The following is a 23,732-nucleotide window of genomic DNA, read 5'->3' as shown; positions in this document are numbered from 1 at the left end:
TACACTCCCATTTCTTGATGGTTAATTTAACTGTACTCCTAGGGCTATCCAGTGGCTATAAAAAATTCTTATATCCAGTCAATGACTAATAGTTTTTAGTCACTTTTTCACTGAGTTGCTTGAAGTGTTTTTGTTTTTTTTTGCCTTCATGGTGTAGTTGAAGTCAGGCATGGATTCACCAGTGACTCCAGTTACAGGTGTTTTTAAACTACAGTCACAGCACTTAGATGATCTCAATTTTATTAATTGTGTGACTTGGCTGGACCTGTGTAGAATTAGATGAGACACTTTAAAGGGGGTAAATACTTACACAATCACTTATTTTACATTTTATATTTTTCATGAACTGACATTACCTTGTGTAAAACTGTTTTCACTTTGATATGAATGAGTCTTTTTTTGTAATTTATTTTTGAAAAACCAAAGAAGTTAAATTAAATTCACTATAATTTAATGTTGAAAAGCAATAAAAGGGAAAAACTTCCAAGTGGTGTGAATACTTCTTATAGGCACTGCTGCTGTATATCAACTTGGAAGAGGATGTTTGAGATCAAGACATGTAATACCTATTTCTCCTCTTGTGCTTTCATCATTCAGTGAGCCGAAGGCAATAGCAGGCAGTAGAATGGCAATGTAGAGGAAAATAGCAGTGGTGGTGTATTTCAGCAGACAGCGGTCCTTCCCAGTTATTCCTTGAAGGATTATTCAAAGGGTTATTAAGGACATAATGACTTATAGTGGAAACAAATCTGCAAAATGGATATTAATAATACCATCTGTGAAATCTGAGGGGTACAGAGGCAGTCTGCGACGGAGGTCATCATAAACACCTTTACCAGCTTTGAAGAAGTCTGTACACTGTGAAGAACAAAGCAGAACACAGTCAGGGAGCCATGGAGACATCAGCCAATATGAAGTTCAGGGAACGATATGTAGTCACATACTCTAACTCTTGTGCTATGACTTGTTGGACATTAAAGATTTGACTTCTTTTCTTTTCTATGTGACAGTCACTGAAATTTTCTTAAAAATGGTATGGGCCAATTATCATCAAAGGAACAGGACAATCCCAGAACAGCAGGATGGTTAGTCACAGGTTCACCTATAATCACAGAGCCAGTGAAAGGCCAGGCAACAGCTTGGTCCTCACTGCATAAGCTTTATCCAGGGTAATAGCAGATCAGATGTGTTCAATTGTAATGTGAACTAAAAACCTAACTAAAAATTTGCAAAGTATCAACAAACCATTCAAATCAAAACTGCTCATTTTTTAAAAGGCTCCGTAAACTATTCCGGTCATGCATCACTAAAAGCCGTGGTAGTACAAATGTCAAACATAATATTTTTAAAGTGGATTAAATTTGTGCTAATCAAAATCAGCAACTTGCAATGCAATGATCTGCTGGGAAACCTTGGGCTATGATATTCATGAGGCTGATACTTTAACACCCATTTAAGCTTTGTTCTAGCATTGATCCTCATTGACTACACATTCCCAGCAAGACAACGTGCCCCGCCATGCTGCAAGAACTGCTCAAGAACAATTTGAGGTACACAACAAAGATACCAAGACGTTAACCAGACCTCCAAAACTCCCTAGATCCCAGTCTAATCGAGCATCAGTGAGACGCACCAGAACAAGCCTGATCCACAGAGACCCCACCTTTCATATCCCTTGGATTTCTTGGGGCCAAAAGAATCTGCAACCAATGACCAGGTGCCAGACACCACAAGATACCCCCTAGAAATCTCATGTCAGTGGCCTGACATGTGAAAACTGATTGGCGTGTATCCATCAATTTATAAAAACGCCAAAACGCTGCACAGTGGCCTACAGAAGTACGTGAAAGAATTTTACAACTCTGTACAGTAATCACTACAGCAAACCTCAGGTTGGCAATCAAGCTGTAAACAATAGAAAAAATAGTATTGGGGGGAGCTTTGACTTTTGTTTGTGGATCCAGCATTCTTAACCTGTCATGGTCAGACTTTTTTTTTTTTTTTTTTTGGAATTGCAGGAATAAGTTAAAAGTCTGCCTTTGCAACAACAGGCACTGCACTTAAATGCTGTTTTGAATTCAGTCCAGGCATCAGGTGTAACCACAACCTGTTATTAAGTTAAGACTTTTACAACCCAAATACATGCTTTCTCTCCCAGCAGTGTTTGGGTGTTCTCTCTTCTCCAAACCCCTGCTGAACACACACATTTCCTCTTAATTTAAAAAGTGGACATAATGAAGTACTTCATCATTACATGGAGCTGCACACATTCTGCTGCCAGCTCCATGGAAGACTTGGCAGCTTTTTCAGTCTGTTGCCCAGCTGCTTCTCATTCCTCTGGCCTGGCTAATAGAGTGTGGAAACAGGATTCTCAGATAATCTGGCTCAACTACTTTACTTTACTGCACCACATCTTTATATGCCTGATAGTGGGGGGAAACCTGAGGGTGGTCTCCACATCTGGAGACACCAAACAGTCGGTAGAGAATGTAAATGTTGTTTTTATAAGCGAGTATGCTTTGTTATGTAGATTTATGTTCCTGTATGTTAGCTTTTCTAGGTTAATGCTTTTTGGCACCCATTGTTCACTCTTATACAGTTATACTGCACATTAGCCATGTTAGTCATCTGGCCACTTATCATTTCAGGAAATTCTGCACATAACCCACATAGCACTGTCTGTTTTACATCGTTTTTGCTCTTATTTCACACCTTGAGTGTTTTTCCTTTACGTGGATCTGAGTCCTCCGCTTCCTCTACGACTGCTTTCTCGTTGATTATGGACAGTTGTTGTCGCTGGTAGACCAGCTCCTGTTTGAACTCCTCCTGGGTCCTGGTCTCCAGAAGCTTCTGTCTGAAGGAAATGTCGGAGAACATCGTAGCAAACGTTCTACCCAGTTCAATGGGCGTCTTGGTGCTTTTCTGAAAAACATGATGAGATAAAGAAAAGGGGGCTTTCAAATGCAAATTAAGATTATTTCACCAACTTTCTATGAAAGATCACAGTTGCTGGTCACTGGATTCTTTAAAGATGATCCCCAGTGAAAATCAAGATTTTTACCTTGTTAATGTGTCCATGTAGTGTTTTTATAAACTATAAGAAATTCTTAGCAAAATAACCAGTGAAAGCCATGGTAGAGCATTTCCACCTTAAAACTGAAGTGTACTGATGGCCGTTTTGACAGCACAGATTCAGACTTCCAATGTTTCATATGTAGCAAACTTCAGGAACCAATTCTGTCACCTTGTGGGGTTTTCTGTATCATTACTCTTTATCAGAATCGGTTTCCAGTTCAAACATGTATGACTGAATTCGTCCAATATTACAGATTCCCATTGTGTAGCAAGAAGTATATCATTTAAAACAGAATTGCTGGCGCACTCCAGCTGCAGTGGGTGTGTGTGTGTGTGTGTGTGTGTGTGTGTGTGTGTGTGTGTGTGTGGAGGTCTAGATTTAGAAAGGGAGTTCCATCAAAGCTATTTTAAGGCAGCAAGGGACTATTTTTATGGAAGAAAAACAAAATCAGCTGTATCGACAAATGTAACTTTGACAGACAGCGATGAGTTTTAAGGGTTGAACCAATGACCGGAGAGGTACTTTATATTAGAATCTTGAATAACTAATGACACTTTTAGTTTATACATCCCACAGATTAATAATTTCTTAAAATTTGGCAGCATTTTTGTTTGGTGTTACACAAAGTATGAGAAACAAGGGGACAGAGGATCAATTTAGTACATCTGATTACAGTGATTGTTGATGCAGATTAAGCTATTAAGTACTTTTTTGGTTTATAGGATGTCAGAAGTTGTGAAAAATTGTTTTCACCAAATGTTTACATTAAAGAAGCTGGAAGCAACAAAAGAAAAATATGAATGGATTCTGGGGATTGATTATTCAGCAAATATGTCAGCCATAATTAATTGTTCAAGTTTTTAAACATAGGAACAAAGAATTTGGTTTTACCGTTCTGGGCGGAGCGAGGATGAGGATGACGTAGCGAGCCTCGCAGCAGTTGACCCCCCAGTTTTGCGGCCTCTCCAGGCGGGTGATGCATACATGACGCCTCTGCAGGCTCCTCACACTGGAGCTGTATTAATAGCAATTTTGGATTAGCGATGTATAAATGATTGATTGTGAAGCAGTCTGTATTGGCAGATGTAAATTGGAGTGCCACTTTCAAAAGCACAAAATTGTTTTGTCAGCAAAAATGTTGTTGTGTATTGTTCCTGTTCAGTCAAGTGAACTCAGCAACTACTAAGAAGCCTTTGGCAGATATTTCCACAGATCAGTTAGTTAGTGAGAAGAATTCAAAACTGCAGATGAACTCACAGAATACAAAGCCAGGATTGCTGGTAATGAATGCCTGTAGACGTAGCTGTCACACCCTGGATGGTTTCTGACAGAAGGTGAACTGTGGAATCATACAATGATATAAATGAACGGTCAAAGCAAAACAGCATAATGGAAATTTTTCAGCAAACTATTCATCAAGTGTATCAGACTGCTTTATTTTATCATGTTTTATTCACCATCAATGTCTTTCCCTCCTGCATCTGTGAACAGAGAGTTCATGAGCTCCTCCACATTGCAGCTCCCGTGGCCATCTTCCACGACATGAGTTATCATTCGCCTCAGAACCTCGTCCAGAGTGGCAGCTTTCTCGTCCAAAAGGATGCTCGCCTGAGCCAAGAAGCCATCCAGATCTCTGTGGGCGCGCACCTCCTCCTGGAAGTTCATGGGCTTCACATACTGGTGAGAGCAAGAACAAAAGAAAGCTGATTGATTGATGAAAGGTTAAAAGTTCACCATCTGATTTTTCTTACTGTACATCACATAGCAGCGAGTAAATTCATCCTCATCGCTGACTTTTGATGCTCTCAGATTTAGCACAGATCTCAGTTATGTTGAAGAAATGAGGGGTGTTCATCTGGTGGTGCAGTGCAACTTTTAAAATAAGATGTTTGGAAGGGATGTGCATTCAGTGATTTTTTTTTCCAGTGGTAATGATTACAACAAAATACTAAATGGTCATTGAAGAAGTAAGTCTTACTTTTCTCGTTGTGTTTAAAAGCCCACATCCAGGTCCTTCGGCATCTACAACGTAAAAAAAACAATTTGTCTTTAATTTTACTTCACTAATGCAGGCATTTGTTTTGTCTGGTTTATGTTCACAACAAATCCCACCACAGACTAAACATGTCCAAGTATAAAATCTAACTTTGAACACACACCTGAAACGCTGATCGGGTTCTCGTTGTCATAGATGTTCTCCTTGTTGGTGGCAGGCGAATCCTCCTGCTCCCCATTCTGCAGCTCTGTGGATATCAACCAAGTCTCAGTCCATACATAGACATATAGTTGAGTCATTTCAACACAGGAAATGTGCAAGTCAAAGTCAAAAGTAAATTCTCTTTACAGTTGAGTGAATCACATCAAACAAGAAGTAATAATAAAGGCCATTACGCAGCCTCACTTGCTGCTTTATTATGATAAGTCACACCGAGATAAAACTGCTCTTTGTATCAAGGTTAAGATGCTGTGGGAGCCACATTAACAATGTCTGCCGTTAGGGACAATTTATTTTGCCCTCCTACCACTCTGCCATCTGTTGACAAGCACACAGCGAGAGGTAGAGAAAGAGAGAGAGCCCATAAAAAATCCCCCTTAAACCAGACATGCAGCAATATAACAACAGCAGCCCCTCGTAAATTCCTTCATTGTATAGAAGATAAATATGGCTCCTCGATTGAGGGTTTTATGGAGGAAGAAAGAAACTGCCTCAGAATTAGATAATTAACCTTAACCCTTCATGAGCAAAGCTTTGAGCTATGATTAGTCCCTATTCCCATCATTGACTCAGAGATCATCTGCCTCGTTATTTACCCATTAATTAACCTCTCAACACACAGCGAAGGGACTGACTGTGCTCACCAGCATGTGAAATGGGTCATCAGTGAGTAGCGAGAAGAATTGGTATTAGCATAAATAACTGAGGCAACATATTTAGATCCAGAAGGAAAGAACCTGAATCTTTGGTAGAGTGTAGATCATATCACGTTCATAAAAGAGCAGGACTCTGCTGAGAAAAGCAATCTCAGTAAATGTAATGTGTGTTGCTGCAGTTACGCACCCATCTCTTGGAAAACATATCCATTCTTAGACCTCCCAGAGCCGGGAGCCTCTGTGGGAGAGGAAACACAAAGATGGTGTTTACAAAACTTCATGCTCAATTTCAAGCTCAAAGTATTTTCTATTGAAGGTTTTCATTATTGTCTGTGCTGCCTGGCTTCAAGCAGCACTTTAGCTACTTTATGGAAAGGTTGGAGTCATATGGAATAAAGAAAACTCACACTTTTGCCTAAAATATATCCATTTCATAAAATATTATAAAACTGATATGGGAAACATATTATGACAGCTTCATATATATGACATTAAGCAAATTTGTTAAGATTTTAGCCAATCCAGCAAGTCCAGCGTTCACTTTCTTTATCTCAGTTGAAATACTCGGCTCCTAAATTCCACTATTTTCATGACTTCAATCTGCTAACCCTGTCAGTCAGTTAATGAAATGTGTTTTTAGGACTTTTTGGAGCTGCCCACAATGCTGAAGATAGTGTTAGTGACAAATTAACCCGCTGGAAAAGCCTGTAAATATAACATCCTTTACACTCTGATTTCAGCATTGCTAGACTATATATAAGTTCCAATGATTAAATCTAACATAAGCGAATCCACATAAAGTTCTTACTTCTGAGAGTTCTTTCACGCATGGACTTCTCTTTCCTAAAGTCAAATTGATCTCATTTAATTAGAATACGAAGGAAAAGGATTTTTCATCAGATATTGCTCGAAGTGAAAATTAGATATATTCTATACTCAGTGCACATAAACTGAAATATTTCACGCCTTTGTTTTAAATTTGACGACAACAGCTTACAGCTCATGAAACTCCCTCAAATCAATCTCAAAATATAACAATATTTCACAGGTGGCCACAGACATGTAAATCAAGGACCTCTAGAGACAACCACACAAGCATACACAAGTATACACAGCCACAGTCACTGGGAAGACTGCTGACCTGACAGCTGTCCAGAAAACAATCACTGACACCCTCCACAACAAGGATAACAATCAAAAGTACACTGTTGAAAGGACTGTTCAGTGCTGTATGAAAGCATATTAACAGAAAGTTGACTGGAATTAAAAAGTTTCATAGGAAAAGGTCCACAACCAAAAGGGATGACCGCAGATTTGAGAGGATGCTCAAGAAATTCAGATTCAATAATGTAGGACAGGTTCATGAGCAGCAGGTTGAGTCTGGATCCAGGGCATCCAGAGTCACCACGTTTCCGTTTTGTGAGCTGCAAAGCATTATCATCAAAGCTGAAACAAATAAAAGCTTGAAATATTTCAGTTCATATGTACTGAGTCTAGAATATATATCATTTTCATTTTGAGCAATGTCGGATGAACTTTGAAAACTTTTTCCGCCTTATTGTTGCCACAGAATTGTGCCATGTGACCACAGAGATGTTTGACACCGTTAAACTAACAGACGCATGGTGATAAAGCTGTGTGAAACTGGATTCCATGTGATCTGACACTTTGACCCCAGCGGTTCTGCACAGCACAACAGCAGCTCTCACTTCATAAGTGACAAAAAAAAATAAAAGAGTCGGTATGCGCTAGTGTCTTACCAGAGTGCAACCCATTCAGCTGCTCCCACTGTACATAATGACAGATTGTTTCTAGACAGAGGTTTGATTATTAAATTTAAAAAATCCAGCTAATTATCCATAGCATCTGAGCCCACTGAATCATTATGTTCACTGTGACACAATCAGACTTTAAAGACCTTTAAAAAGGCGTTATGCTATACTAAAGATTAAGGAGTGGATGTCAGTTATGTAAATATTGAAGAGGATAATAAAAATGACATGTGCTGAGAAGCTGAAAACAGATCCTTTCACTCTCTGTTAAAGCAAAAATCTGATGCCAGCTGTGTCTGATGTTTGTATAGGCGATCGTGTATCTGTGAAGCGCTGCTGCAGCTGTACAGACGAGCTTTTCTTTGCCTGAGGCAGCGTTTTGGTACCGAGGGCTTCCAAGCAAGGCTATATCTCAAAGCAGATTAAACAGAACATTCCCAGGCCTCCTCTGCTTCACAGGAGTCTGCACAGACAACAGGGTGCCTCAAAGCTCAGGCAATGAGCTGTTTGCACCTCAGCTGGGTGTGACGAGGATGATGGAGACCTTTTAAGTCCTGTCTCCTAAAGACAGAGGTCAGGTTTATCGTAATACTCTCAACAACATATTATCAGCAGTGTGATCAAGAGCAGACTGGAATGAGCAGTAATGACAACACACTATCTGATCACTTCGAGCATTAAGTTTGTGTTAAGATATGAATGACATTTGCGCTTCAAAAGGAAAAAATGACAGGACAAGCAGTGTCAGAAATATTTGTCTTCTCCACAGAGTCCTACAGTAAATATCTACCAGACAGAATATTTTACAGTCTTTTAGCAAACCAGTCGGTTGTCGGTTTGCTGTAATTCGGCTGGTATAGCTTCAAGCTTGTGGTGCAGTCTGGTGGCATTTACAGTGGCAGGAGTGTAAGTTAAGCCTTGAGTTTTCCTCAAGGGGCACACTCCTCAAAATACTTTGTTTTCTGAGCCCCTGACAGTGTTCAGGCAGGTTTAGTCATCACCAACCTCTCCTCTGTAGTGCTACTATGAGGCTGGTATTTCTTGTTGTTAGGTAGATAGACACTTGATTTGTAAGGTTTTTAAAAAAAAAAAAAAAAAAAATTGCATCTAAATATTTTGACACAGTAAACTAATACATATTTGTAAAATTATGTGCACAAATTCAGCACAAAACTGGTGTCGACATTTTTGCTTGTACGCTCGTGGACCTTAATTTCTTCAAATTTTCAGGAAAAAACAAATCTCTCATATACTGTACTCTGATCGTTTTTGAGCATTGTTTGATTGAAATACGTTTGTAAAATTCACAAGTAGTCCAAATATCATTCACACATCATTTAAATGATCTGATTTATAAATGGAAATGTGTGCATCAAAGGTAAATCCACTTTTATTTCATTCACAAAATCTCTTTTATATATTTTTAAATCTTATAAATTATATGTAAGCTATCAATCAAAAGTTTGGACACACCTTCTCATTCAATGCTTTTTATTTATTTGTATAATTTCCTACATTGTAGACTAATACTGAAGAAGAAAACTTTTTTGTTTACAACATAATTCCACATGTACTTATTTATAGTTTTGATGTCTTCAGTATTAATCTGCAATGTATAAAATAATTAAATAAAAACCACTGAATGAGAAGGTAAGTCCAAACTTTTGACTCGCAGTGTAAATATTTTCTTGCACCGTTTTCACTCAGTTTTAATTTAGTAGTTTATAACTAATGCAAAAATTACTGTGAACACAGTAAACTACATTGTGAACATGATAACCCAAATCAGCGTGCTAGCGTCATCATGATGATATTAGCATGCTAATGTTTGCACCTGGTTGCTGTGTGCAGCCTCGTAGAGAGCTGCTGCCTCTTGTTTGCATGTCCTTGTAGCAACCGCTGGTTCACTAATCCTTTTCTGTCAGTATTTTTACATCTAAAATTGTTTTGTATCGTTCAGCTCTTTAAATCTGAGACACCAAAGCACCACTCTGTTAATGCCATGATTTGATGTCAGTAATTAGTCCATCTCATTGGATACAAAAGGCAAACTTAAAGTCATGTTTTATTTAAGCCTGTCACCCTGCTATCTGTGGGCAGATGATGTCCTTGAGCAACAGGAAACAGAAGAATCCTTGTTGGGTCTCTGGAAGCAAGTGCACAGAGCTGCAAAGCTGAGAACTCTGTTATGAATCGGACAAGGTCAAACTCTCACGGCAGGACGGACACAGTGCTGATATATGTGAAGAGTTTTTTTTTCTTTCAAATATGAAGGTCAGCTGTTTAGTTTTGCGCTTTGCAAAGTGACATATTATAATGTGCTAGGGTAAGAAAATCTCTTTGTCGCTTGTAACTTCTGGTAAAGCTAAATCAACCTTATCAAGATTTAATTTGAGCACGGTGGCTGCCGGCAGCTGTACCATGAATGGTGTGTACACTGTAGGTCACAATGTACACATTTATATGCTTTGTTACAAGCAAATAGCAGGAAGGAGGAACTGCAGCTCATTCCGCTTCAACACCTTAAAGGCTAATAACAAGGAAACCTAATATTTGCTTATCCAGCACAGTGGAATATGGGCCCACTGGGCCAACAGTAACCACAGTCACACCAGTTATACTTTACAAGCCAAAGTGCACATCACAGTTTGTTTTTTTTGTTTGTTTTTTTACGCTATAGTTTATGTGACAAATTGCACTAATCTTCAGGATACAGAAATGTGGAGAGTGGAGATATCATAGGTTTGAAACAGTTCTAAGCTAATTCTAATTAATAATAACAATTTGAATTGTCAGTGAAATGACACTATCATCAACGTCAACCAGAGAATGCCTTAAATGAGAGTGGAAAACTTTGAAATTTGCCAGAATTAGAATATTAGACATTTTTCTGCCAGATAATCTCCCTTAAGCCTTGACCTGAGAAAATTCAAGTAGGGCTTTTAAACCCGTTAATGGCAGTAAATAGACACATTTTTATCGAATAGTAAAAAAATTCCTAGCATGAAACACAGAATTAGTCAACTGACTGTATTAATTATTCATTTTAATTACCATTTTTTTAACACTGCATATCTGACATGCTAGACATCCAGTGTTAAAATGTAAAGTGCACCAAACCCTGACAGCTGAATTACTGCACAATGGACAGTACAATACAGTAGCATAACCCTGTAGACTTCCCCACTTTGTGCAGAGTAAGCTTTCGTCCAATAAGCATATGTTTCAATTAATTCAATGTACTTTTCTTGGACTTGGATGGACTTTTCCTTTATGTGTAACATTATAACAGGGTTAAATCAAAAATCGGGAAATATTTAGCAGGTCTGTCATTAAAACCTTTCATGAAAATCCAGTGTACTATTTATTGCCATATTGTAAATATTGACCCATGCACTTTGCTTTAGGCTCTCCAGCTGTCCTGCCAATGAAAGCATCTCTCTCATATTCTGCTTCATGTCAGTGTGAAGAGTAAACAAAAAAGAAACAAATACAAGAAAATCGTAGGGTTAAGAAGTCATCTTAACTCTAAACAGGATATGCAATGAACCAAACTTTTAAACAGTTTTATGAATCCTCCCATCACACGACACACACCACCACACACACACATAGTTTCAAGAAGATTTCTCCACGTGTTTGGACACAGTGGCTCAGGTTGCAACATAAGAGACCTTCTCACCCCCACTCCACCCTGTAAAACTTACCAGGATGGCACAAAAATGGAGGACCTTTTTGCCTTCATGCTCTCCAGGTTTTATTCAGGTAAGATGCTCTCCAAGGGTCAAACCCATCATCTTTTTCTTTGCCCTGCTCCCCTGCACTCACTAGTGATTCTCTCTCAATGTGTTAGACACACACACACCCACACACACTCATAGTGAGGTAAAATCACCTCCCTGCACCTCCTCCAGAAGCGCATGGGTTCGGTAGAGGAAGTGGGAGGGCAGAAAGAGAAACTATGAGGGTGAGAAGGAAGTGTTTGTTTCTGCTGGGTCCTTGTGCCTATGAATTGGCATATACTGTGTGAAATAAATACAAGAAGTGATATGTTTGGTTTGGGCGGGGACACTTTTGGTACTTTATCTTCTAATTTTGTAATTTCAGCTCAGAAATCAGTCAGATCAGTTCAAATAATTAACTTCAGGAAGTTGTCGGATTTAAACCCTCTGGAGGTGGATGTTTCGATGTTGTTTTTTTTCCTTTTTGACAGTTTCCTGTTTCTGTTATGTTGCTTTCAGCTTGCTCACTGACACCAGGCTTGATAGTTATTAGATTGTACTGTAAAATTGAGGTCAGTGCAAGTTTGTTAATGTGCACTATGTTTTCAAATCCAAACACAAACCAACACAACACTTGAAATTTACTGTGTAGATTTTTTGGAAACATACAAAATTACACGATTCACAGTTGATGAAATCTGGTATGTTATATTTACGTACAACATCTTTAAAATAATGAAACTACAGTCCACTTTCTACACTACATTGACACCATTACAGTTCATACCTTCCTCCATTCCTAGACACATTACTGCCACCATTTGTCAATACACAGAATAACATGAAACCTCTCTGCTCCACTGTGTATTTCACAGCACGTTCATGAGCGTCAAGGCTCTAAGAAAGAGCCACACACTGTTAAAACTACCGATCTGCGGTGGCACAAGAGGTCAACAACTCCACAGATTACTTTAACTGCAGTATAACTGCTCCCATTGTTCTCAGGGTAAAGACTCAGAAGTCAAAGGCCACTTGCTGTTTTAGTAATCTATTTCCTTTTGATTTGAAATGACTTGCGTGAAATCCTCTTAAATTTTCCAATCTCCAAAGCCAGATGTGTGAGGATCGTGGAACACTGGATAGGCTGCAGTAAGAAATCACATTCAATAACAAATGCAAACAGCCCTGGCAACAGCAGTAAACATGAGGCTGAAGGCTCAAACTAAAGACTCTCAAACCCCCAGCGGTTAGACTGTGAACTGACTGTCCTGCTTAGAAAAGCTGGCAAAGATGTAAAGTTCCTCCACAGGTGATCACGATTCTCAGATATGGAGGAAATATTAATTTAAATGTGTCGTAACTTTGTCTTGCGTTGTGACTTGATGATACTTAGTGATCAGTTCAGAGAGAAATAAGTGGAAAACCTTAGAATAAGCGCTTAAGATCCTTATCTTTTGTCTTCTCAGTTCTATTACTTAGTAATATCACTTAGTATTACTTAGTAATATTGCTTAGTAATATTCTCAAGAATATTACTAGTAATATTCTCAACCTGTGTGCGGAGGGGTCACACATACGGTCCGCGGACCGGTACCGGACCGCCAGGGGGTCCGACCCGGCCCGTGGAATACATCCACAATATCAAAAATATTCAAACAATTATGACCGACAATACTACTGCATTTGTTTGATCAAACTGCAGTTTCCACGTTGTCTGCTGGGGGCGCTCTGTCTTATTCGGAGCAGACAACATGACGCAGCACCGTGACTCGGCACTCGCAGGCAGATGGCCGCAATACACTTCCTATTCGTTCACTAAGGTGAATTACAAACCTGTGTGCTTGATGTGTATGCAAGCAAGGAATTAATCTTCGGCGCCACTATGAGACTCGCAAAAAGGTACAACAGCTTGCAAGAGAACTGAGAAGACAGAACATAAATGAATTGTTGACGGCTTCGAGGAAACGGTAATCTGTTTTCACCCGGAGCCGTGAGGTCAGCAATGCTGCAGTGAATGCCAGCTCCCTGATTGCTAGCAAAACAGCATTAGCATCAAAGCGTACTCTGAGGGGAGTTCGTTTAAAACTTGCACGAAGGCTGCAGAAATCGTAAGGCACAGTGGAGTCATTTCTGGCATTTTCTGTTGCAACAGATGAGAGCACTGATATTACAGACGTCGCTCAGTGGCGATATTCATTCGTGGAGTTGACGAGACTTTGAATGTCACAGAGGGTTTCTTGAGTCGGCGCCGATGTTAGACACTGTAACAGCGGGACATTTTCTGCGCTGTCGTTGGTGCCGGACAGGGTCGGGAATGGACTGGTCCCGCATTGTCAGCCAGGCTACAGACGGTGCACCATCTGTGATCGGGGAAAAGGCGGTGTTTGTGCAAAGTTAAAAGACAAAGTCAAAGCCGCAAATGGAGGGAGTTGTTTTTGGACATTCCACTGTATTTTGCATCAGGAGGCGTTGCGCTGTAAGTCGTTAAAAATGGATCACGTCGTGGAGGTGGTGTCGAACTGTTGATTTCGTCCGAGCCAGAGGTCCGAACCGTCTTCAGTTTGACTGCCTTCTCAGTGACAGTAACATCACCCATGGCCTGCCGTACCACACTGAAGTAAGGTGGCTAAGGCGAGGTGCTGTGCTAAAGTGCTTCTTCGATCTTCGTGGAACATCAGAGAGTTCACGAAGGAAAAAGGTAAACCAGTTGTGGAATTACAAAGCTCACAATGGCTGCGGGACCTTGCTTTTATAGTTGATGTTACACGACGCTGAAGTTAGCTTCCGATTCGGCAGCTTCCGATTCGGCACTTAAGGGAAAAGTTAAGGGGAAATGAAATGAACGTGCGGTGCGACAGTTTATCCACTGATTATCTGTTTTTTTCGACACTTCTTGATGTGTAAACATTTTAGACATTTTGGTAAGACATTAACTATGCCTGACAAGAGCTATTGTATTTGTAAAATTAGTATTTTATTTGTGAAAACGTTTAAGGGGATATTTCACCGTTTTTGCTTTATAACCAGTCCTTATTAGACCAGGTCCAGATTGAAAACCACTGTACCTACACTCCTCAAATCTGGACTGAATTATTCTACAGAGCCTTTAGATTCATAAAAACACAGTGTCTGATTTGTGAAAACTTTATTCTATTTGTGAAAATGCAATAAAGGCACATTTTACTGTTTTTTTCTCATCCAGACCACATTAGACCAGGTCCAGGTCGAGAACCGCTACACCTAGACCTTCAAATCTGGACTGAATTATTCTACAGAGCCTGTAGATTCATAAAAACATAGTCTCTGATTTGTGAAAATTTTATTCTGTTTGTGAAAATGCAATTAAGGCACTTTTCAATGCTATTTGTCATCTGGGATGGGGTTGCGCAACTTATTTATTACAATTAGTCAGAACAATGGCCTCTACAGATAATGTAACAATGATACAAGAATGCATTTTTTATGTTTTCTCATTCTTCTTCCTTTGATATGTGATTACAGGTACCTTGGTTTTGGATGCAAATTTTGTCCTTCTAACTTTTGGGAGTGTTAACTCTTTTTATGTCAAGTTTTGTCTTTGTAAACAAAACCAACAACAACAATAATAATGATAATAATAAGAATAAATATAAGGTTAAGTATAGGTTCTCGACCTAGACCTGGTCTAATGTGGTCTATATGTTGAAAAAACAGTAAAATGTGCCTTTATTGCATTTTCACAAATAGAATAAAGTTTTCACAAATCAGAGACTGTGTTTTTATGAATCTGCCGGCTCTGTAGAATAATTCAGTCCAGATTTGAGGAGTGTAGGTACAGTGGTTTTCAATCTGGACCTGGTCTAATAAGGACTGGTTAAAAAGCAAAAACGGTGAAATATCCCCTTAAACGTTTTCACAAATAAAATACTAATTTTACAAATACAATAGCTCTTGTCAGGCATAGTTAATGTCTTACCCAAATGTCTAAAATGTTTACACATCAAGAAGTGTCGAAAAAAACAGATAATGAGTGGATAAACTGTCGCACCACACGTTCATTTCATTTCCCCTTAACTTTTCCCTTAAGTGCCGAATCGGAAGCTGCCGAATCGGAAGCTAACTTCAGCGTCGTTGATGTTACAGAGTACTTGAATAATCTAAACAAAATGTTCCAAGGGCGCAAAAAAAAAGATGACCCAGTGTTATGACAGCATATGTGCATTCAAGTTGAAGCTCACATTGTCAGAGACGCAGCTTGCAAGCGGTGACGCTGCTCATTCCCCTGTTTTAGAGATGTATTCGCAGCCAGCGTCAATGCTGACATGAGCCAGTACAAAGACAAGATGACGGATTGCTGTGGGAGTTTGAGAAACGATTGCAGGTCTTTAGCGAACTCGAGACAGAATTCGAGTTTTTCGCTCACCATTCACAGTCGAAGCTTCTGCCTCTGTCATGCAACTTGAAATAATGGATTTGCTTGGAAACATTTGATCAGCATCTCCTTCCAGGCTACCCTAAATTAACAGCACTGGCTGCAGAAATGTTGTGCACGTTTGGGAAGACCTGTCTTTGCGAGCAAGTTTTCTCAGTAATGAACATTCATAAAACAAAACTGCACACAAAGCTCACACATAAGCACTTAACTGACATGCTGAAGCTGGCTGTTACTCAGGACATGATGCCTGATACTGATGCACTTGTGCAGGCTAAAAGATGTCAAGTTTCAGGAGCAAATACGAAGCAAGAATAAATCTGTAAAATGCTACTTTAAACATTGTTGCCCTAGGAAAAAAAAAACAGTTGCTAAATGAAAACTTGCTGCAGTAAATACTGTGAAATTCAGTGTTGGTCATCAGATTCACTACAAAAGTGTTTGGTTGAGTGGAATATTATTTCTAATGGATGCATCCATGTTATGTATGTAGTTTTTTTATGTATATTTTACATATACATTTATACATAAACAAGGCAGGTGACAACTTTACTTTCTTAACTGTCTGTATAAAACAGCTGCTGCTTAAGATTTAAAGGTGTGCAGAGTGTTTACAATTACTTTCCAGATGTGGAAAATGGACTTCAAAAAATTCTATATCTTGATAAGTTTGATTTATTTTTTAATTCCAGGACTATGTGTTTAAGTTACACATACCTGTGACTAAATATGTTGTGCCATTGTACAATCACTGTGATCAGTTGTAATGCACAATGCACACAAATAAATGTTAAACTGAGTCATAGTGTTGTTGAAATTGCATTTACTTTAATCTCTGGTTGTTTCTAATATAATTTTTAAAAGGACAGTTCATTACATCAAAAGATTTTTCTAATACTTGTTCTCCTTTACACTAAAATGTCAGAAAAATTTAGATCCTTGTGATCTGAAGCAAATATAAAATAATAGTCACATAAGAATGGTTCAAAAATCATAATTTTTCTATTTCTACATATCTTATCATTCAGTAGTGATAAAAATAATAATTAATTTACACATAATGGCATTTTTAACTGAAATTCACTGAACAGACCGGCTGGTGTACACCGTGAGGTACCATAAAACTAATAAAGCAAACTTAAAGCGACTGTCGTGTGTATTTAGCTGAATAAAGCCAGACTGATGGAGGTAATGCGACATGACTATCACTCGCTTCTGCAAACTGTTATGTTACTGATTAAATTTAGGTCCAGGGGAATGCTCAGTTTTGCCTGAAGGAACAAACCCGTCTCTTTTCTGTTTGTTTTCATCTGACAATTGGGGAGGCACATTTTGTTGCCAGGGCGGAATGATAATATAAAGCACCAACTAGAAAGAAAAAGAAAGACATAACCTGTTCAGGAGGAAGTGGAGCTCTGCAGGGAAATCATTTTGCATTCAAAACAAACAGTCCTTGTACAAGCTGGTGACTTTCTTGTTGTGGATTTCTTCCAGTGAATCCCAAATTGCATGATGTAATTACTCTCATTATAACTGCTTGTTATTTTTCTTGACGTTACAAGCATCATAAAACTTTACGGGCTCGTTTTAATTGACATCAAAGGTAGTTACGGGGAACGCCTTGGGCGCTCAGTAAAGTTTTTATTTCATACGAGGCAGCTTGAGTTTTGCTCGGGTGGGTGGATGCAAACAAAATAAAGCAAAATCTCCTGACAGGAAAAATGATTACATGTTGACGGTAAGTGCAAGAGAACCGGGACGCTGGGTTTGCTGGCAGCTTTGGCAGCAATTACCCCTGAATTTAGCCAAAATGTAATTGTAACTTTGCAAAATTAATTTAAAAATAATAGAGAAAAAAATAATCCAAAAAGTGTAAAGATGTGTGTAGAAGTTCCCTTGTTTGCCACGAGATGGCAGCAGAGTCTGATGTTCAAAAGCAACACCTGCCACAACGTGAAACAACTGACCGTTTAATGAAATTCTAATTTATATGTGTGTGTGTGTGTGTGTGTGTGTGTGTGTGTGTGTGTGTGTGTGTGTGTATTTCATTATTCAAATATAGCATGCATGGCCATTTCAAATCAATAAATTTCAAAATAAAATATGATTAATATCCTTGCAGACAAAATTTGAAGGTAGTTTTTTGCAGTTTGTTTTAACCACTTCTGTCCTGAGACTCAGCAGTATTTGACTTTTAAAATAAGTAAACACCATGACAAATTCTGCGCCCTGTTGTTAACATTGAAAATATATAGTATATACACCCCCGCGACCCCAGTGAGGATAAAGCGGTGTATAGAGGATGGATGGATTTTGTATACTTTTTAAATATTTTATTTGATAGTAGAAAATACACCAACCTACCAACCTACCATGGGCTATTAATGACAATAGCAACAACAACAACAACAACAATAATAATAATAGTAGTGATGATGATGATAATAAAAAATAACAGAAATGTATAAATTCAAACACTATTATTATTATTGCTGTTGTTATTATCATTATTATTATATTGTTGCTATATTGTTATTTTTATTACTATATTTGTCTGTATTAAGTTATTAAAGCCAATCAAACCATATGGCCCTGAAGGAAAACAGACAAACAAAAAAACACTCATCAGTAAGTATCCTCAGCTGCTGGCTATTCAGATCTGAGCTAACTAAGCTTATTTGCCAGTTAGAAGGTTAAAAGACCATAATGGTCAACTTGTGCATTAAGATATGTATCAGTGAAATACTGCTTTAATAAACTAACATTCTGTGGTCAAGGAGTTCACTGCAAGAACACAGTAAAGCAGTGAGTCTGTCTCAGTCTACCGTGAAACATTAATCAAACTCCACAAGCGCCTGCGGGGCATAACTGGGATAAACACTCACATGCGAACACCTGAGGGGCACAATCAGAGGAAAACACAAAGCGCACATCATTTTTACGTTTGTCGGTAATAAAAGAAGCGAACAGAATGCTTCTTCATGATAAATATTCAATTAACATGTGCAGAAAGGCCCATTATCAACAGTAGTTTCAGTGGTTTCATAATTCAGTACTGGGTGACATATGAGAGCTACTGAATGAATTTGTTGACAATATTTTACTGGCTTCAAGCTATAAATGTGTAACAGAGTGCATGTGAAAGCTTGCAGTGATCCATTGTTACAGTCAAACATTAAATATAGACACACATGGACAGGCAGTGCTGTGTGATTATACATATCAAAAAGCCAGGATGAAAAAAACAAAGGAAACATTTACCGATTCTGTTATGTGACCACACAGTGTACCACACTGAGTTTTATTTCATTTTCACACTTAAAAAAAATAGATGCTGCCTGTGGCTGTTTATGTCCCTGTTTTATTCTAGCTGGAATTTTGAAGGTGTAAAATTGTTTTTGGTCAAAAAAAAATTGCGATTGAATTCTATGCAACTGTATGCGTTTGCCTGATATGTGTGCGACTTTAAACATGCTCAGAAATTCTAGTCGTGTTTCAACAATTAGACTTAAGTTTCAATGCAGATGCTGTGTTTAACAACCAAATCTATAATATTATTCTGCTGCTGATTACTTTCATACATTCCAAACAATCACAATAAAAAGGCATGCAAACAAAGACACAATGTAGAGTTCAGATCAAGTATTTCACGACACATTTGTCAGATTTTACTTCCCAGTAATAATGTTTGGGTCAAAAAACATTTATAAATACATTTTAAAGGATTCTGACACACCAGCGTGCCAATGTCAAAGCAATATAAAGTGGTTTTAGTAGAAGTTTATTACGACAAAGCAAACTCTTCCTGGTTTGATGCAATCTGTTGCTTGGACAAAGCAAACGATGAATAATCATTTAGAGATAATATTTTGACTATAATCTGCTTTATAAATACAGTCTGACGAGTCTTACCTTCAGCAAAACGATTCACCGTGACTCCCTGCATGTCCTGGACTTCCTTTTTGGTCTTCATCGAGCCGGATTTGTTTCAAAGCGGACAAAAATCTGAGATATTTTTGGACATAGAAATGAAAACTATGCAGAGCTAACAGTGGACAGAGTGACTCATGTGTGAGCGCTGCAGCAGGAGTGCTGTTGCATGCAGGCCCACAGGTAGAAGGGACGGGGTCAGTACCAATGAATAACACCTTAGCGTCCTCTCTGCCAATCACAGGAGGAGCTGACTTCAGATACAAAAGGTAATGTGGAAGGTGAAGGAGGGCTTCGGGGAAAGTCGGGATAAAGAAAAGGGGGAAGACAAGCGACAGGGGAGGAAACGTCTTTTAACGCATGCTGGGAGCTGTTGATATTATATTGCGACTGACCCATTAGATGTTTACCATTTTATTGTCATGTTAAACCATGAATGCCACCTTCATATCTCTCATTGTTTAGATTTATAACTCACTGTAGTATTAATGCAGCTTTTCAAACCACCTTGCTCAAGAATCTCTAGGCTTGTATTAACTCTACTTAAAGACTGTTTTCTGTGTAGGTGTCTGGACACTGAAGTGCTGCTTTTCTCTGGTTAATCAATTTTCCAATACAATTATAAATGCAGTATACATATACTTTATATACAGAACAGTGCTGCATCGCATGTTTCAGAAACTGCTCTAGTGAACTCATTCAAGCAGTTAAAGAATGTGTGTGCAGTCAGCAGTCACAGTCTTCAGCATATCCTAATGGGCTGGGTTATACTCAGCAAGAACTTTTACAGCAGGTTGTTTGACTTCTGCACACTTTGGGAGGAGAAAAGCAGACAGTCACAGAGAGGAACGAGGCACATATTCCTCGCTAAATGTGAGAATAAGTGTGCACATTTTCAGGAAGGCATTTCACGGTGCATTCATTTGTACACAAGAGAGGTCTTAAGAGACAAACCCAGGCAGCTTATTCGTCTCCATACACCTGGCCAGAGGATGTAAATGTTGGATTATCAGTCTTTTAAAGTTACAGAATTTGTTGAGTGCAGTTTCCAAACTCTAGTGGCATAAAACTGTGGAGGAGGGTTGTTTCCAAAAGCACTTCAAATAAAGTATACTGGCACCTCAGAGTGGGATTTATGGTCTATGTGGACTGCATGCCAGATGCAGATAGCTTCAGAAACACCCCCACACACACACACACACACACACACACACACACACCTCTCGTCACGTTAGGTAGGAAGTACCACTGCAGTTCATTACCTGTAACAAAGCTAATGATCGGATATTTACACTTAAGTTTTGCTGCGAGTGTCTGTAAGAGCAGAGACAGACTTTTATCTTCTCTATCTAGCTCTCCTTTTAAAAACTATCTGCAGCATTTTTCACCTTTATAACCCGCTGCAGCATGATTAGTGTCACTAGAGGGATGTCTGAAAATGTGCGCTGTTATCGCCGTCGATGTCGACAGCACATCTTTGGAACTTTGCCTGAGAGACTGTAACCCAGCCATGAGGCAGCCCTACAACCCACTCCATTACTCCTTAAAAGGGATTGCACATCAATTAATACCTGAGGGCGTGTGAGAGCTAAATTTTATTTTATTTTTTTCAAAAGTCAAAACTAAGACAAAGCAGTGCACCAGAGGAAAAGATCTCTTGGTATTTAGCACCACGACCCCAAAGCGATGGAACCCAAATTTGGAGCAATCATCTACCTTTATGTGTAATCTGTCACTTATTGTGTGAGACTGAATGAATTCCCATTGCTCAACGCCTCTGTTCTACTCTTCTAAAATTCTTTCCTGCAAGAAATTGTGATAGTGGAATTTTTTTCCTAATTAGAATTGTTTCTTGTTTTTTTCTGTTTTTGTGGATTCTTACTTCCTCCTCTGTTTTTCTTCCTCTCACCCTTAAGTGTGGAAACACAGGTTTTACTGAGTGCCAAAAGAGTGAACCAACACTGATTACCTGAATGCTTGAGTATACTCTTTTTGTTAAAAAGGGCAACATTATTTAAATTGATTTCAAAGAAGTCTTTCACACCAAGTTATTAAATCTTTTTTTTCATGGCCCAATTGATATTACAAATTATCCAATTTGACTTCAGTAAAAAACCCTAGCAAGAAGAATAAAGTAGCTACAGAATAATTAAGTAGCTAATATAAGTGAAAAGGGTAGCTTGCATTTGCTCCTAAATCCATCAAAGTCAGGCAGACAAGATTTCTGTCTTTCATAAAATTGTTCTGGTCCTCAAATTTGCACATCTAATTTAAGTTGTGGATCAGTAATAGATGCACTGATATGCAAACGCTTGCCAGGAGATGCTATAGAAACCTTTATTAAACGTGTTGCTCATAAGACTAAAATTAGATGTAAAGCCAGAAGGGGGCATCAAAGGGAGTCCATAGATGTCACCTTTACAATACTTGATTTATACAGTGGTTGTGATCACATCATGGCTTCATATTGTCCACAGTATACTGTTTACTTTGTGTCATTTCATTTAAGAGCAACAGTCAGCTCGACACAGAGATTAACAGTTTAGAGTTAAATCTCGGTTTCTGTGTAATTTTAAATGTTAGCTAGCATTGTCTCTCTGTCTTTACCTTCCTTCAGCTCCACCGACGCCGGAAATAGCTATATAGGTAACAATGTTTTGCACTCCAGACGCAGTGTATACACCAACAGGAAAGCCCTGACCCCTTCATCAGTGTGACGATGTGTTGAGATGGTCAGTCGAGAACTGAATCACCTAATTACAGCTGAATGCCTGGTGATGTATGAAAATACAGCAGTTTTCTAGCCTTTTGACCCCTGAGGAAGGCTTTGGCTGAAATATTGATTCAGCATCTCACTGAAGTTGAAACGAGTAAGGCTGTAAGCAGTAGTCCTTCAAGAAAAACTAATCATGGGGTCGTCAGAGTGGGTAGAATTAATCCTCAGGAAACTATGAACTCCATATTTAAGTCATTCATAAAACCCTTACTGTTTTTTTAAATTTCTTGCATGACTTTGTTGTTGTCTTTGAGTGTAAACCTTTGTCATAAATGCTCAAAAGATTTTATTATCTTGCAGGTACTTTTATGTTTTAATTACATTTTGTATTTTATTGTCATTCTTATCAAGGTTTCTTATTTGTGTGCACACAGAGCCTGGCTAAAAAATAAAAACATTTTCATCATGCGCACATGCAAATACACGTGCACAAACAACACACACAGTCACAAATGTAACCAAGTCTTTATTTTTGGACAAATTATATAGAGAAAAGTGAAAAACAGTAGCGGTGCACTAGTTCTGTAGTGTGAATACAGGCTGACAGAATGTAACTGAAGGAGCAGCACAACACACAAGGCAATGCAGAACTGACATTAGCCTGGTTCTACTGTTTTACCTGAGTTATAGGTGGAAATATGAGCACCAGAATCATTATATGATTATTCCTCTTGGATGGAACTGCATCGTTTTAGCTAGTAGCACTGTCACTTCATTAATAAATCCCACTGTGCTTTTCGGTAATTTCCTCAGTTCAGTTTGCTACTTCATTATGCTTGTCCAATATATGTAATAGTGTGTGAAGTGCAGGCATGCAATTGTGATTTAAATTTGGAAACCCTTGTGATTTATTGTAATATACCCTGACAGCTGACATTACATGAGTTGACCTGATGTGGCAGCATTTCAAATTTAAATGGCGATTCAATGCCTGTATGTCATTTATTGTTACATATCACCTCATGATGCGTTATGAAACCACAGTATAGCTGCGACCAGCTTGTGCCATCGTACTTTAGGCTTCATAAGATCAGCTCTGAGCATCACATTTGTCTAACTCAGAACAGATTCGTATTAATTTGAAAGTCCTATTTTGCACCCGGTACAAACTGATCAGAGTCTCACATGACACAATGCAGGGTCTCAGTTTTTCACCTCAAAATTAGAAAATGAT

General features: G+C 38.6%; 1 protein-coding gene across 1 annotated transcript in view; it reads right to left on the bottom strand.

Moving 5' to 3' along the window:
• Window positions 1-19,870, bottom strand: part of LOC110964604 (solute carrier family 4 member 11-like) — a 31,648-nt gene extending 11,778 nt beyond the window's left edge. Inside the window, exons 1-10 of the mRNA XM_051954889.1 lie at window positions 19,765-19,870; window positions 6,135-6,185; window positions 5,236-5,319; window positions 5,055-5,098; window positions 4,534-4,753; window positions 4,334-4,415; window positions 3,968-4,091; window positions 2,713-2,922; window positions 774-858; window positions 567-692 (exon numbers count right to left, since the gene is read on the bottom strand). Coding sequence (XP_051810849.1) covers window positions 567-692; window positions 774-858; window positions 2,713-2,922; window positions 3,968-4,091; window positions 4,334-4,415; window positions 4,534-4,753; window positions 5,055-5,098; window positions 5,236-5,319; window positions 6,135-6,185; window positions 19,765-19,825 — 1,087 coding nt within the window. The 5' untranslated portion in view covers window positions 19,826-19,870. The remainder of the gene's footprint in view (window positions 1-566; window positions 693-773; window positions 859-2,712; window positions 2,923-3,967; window positions 4,092-4,333; window positions 4,416-4,533; window positions 4,754-5,054; window positions 5,099-5,235; window positions 5,320-6,134; window positions 6,186-19,764) is intronic.
• Window positions 19,871-23,732: the final 3,862 nt, after the last annotated feature.

Source organism: Acanthochromis polyacanthus, chromosome 10, assembly GCF_021347895.1.
Source record: "Acanthochromis polyacanthus isolate Apoly-LR-REF ecotype Palm Island chromosome 10, KAUST_Apoly_ChrSc, whole genome shotgun sequence".
In the NCBI taxonomy this organism is placed as follows: domain Eukaryota; kingdom Metazoa; phylum Chordata; class Actinopteri; family Pomacentridae; genus Acanthochromis; species Acanthochromis polyacanthus.
The sequence above is the reverse complement of the archived record's forward strand: the minus strand, read 5'-3'. Positions and strand labels throughout refer to the sequence as shown.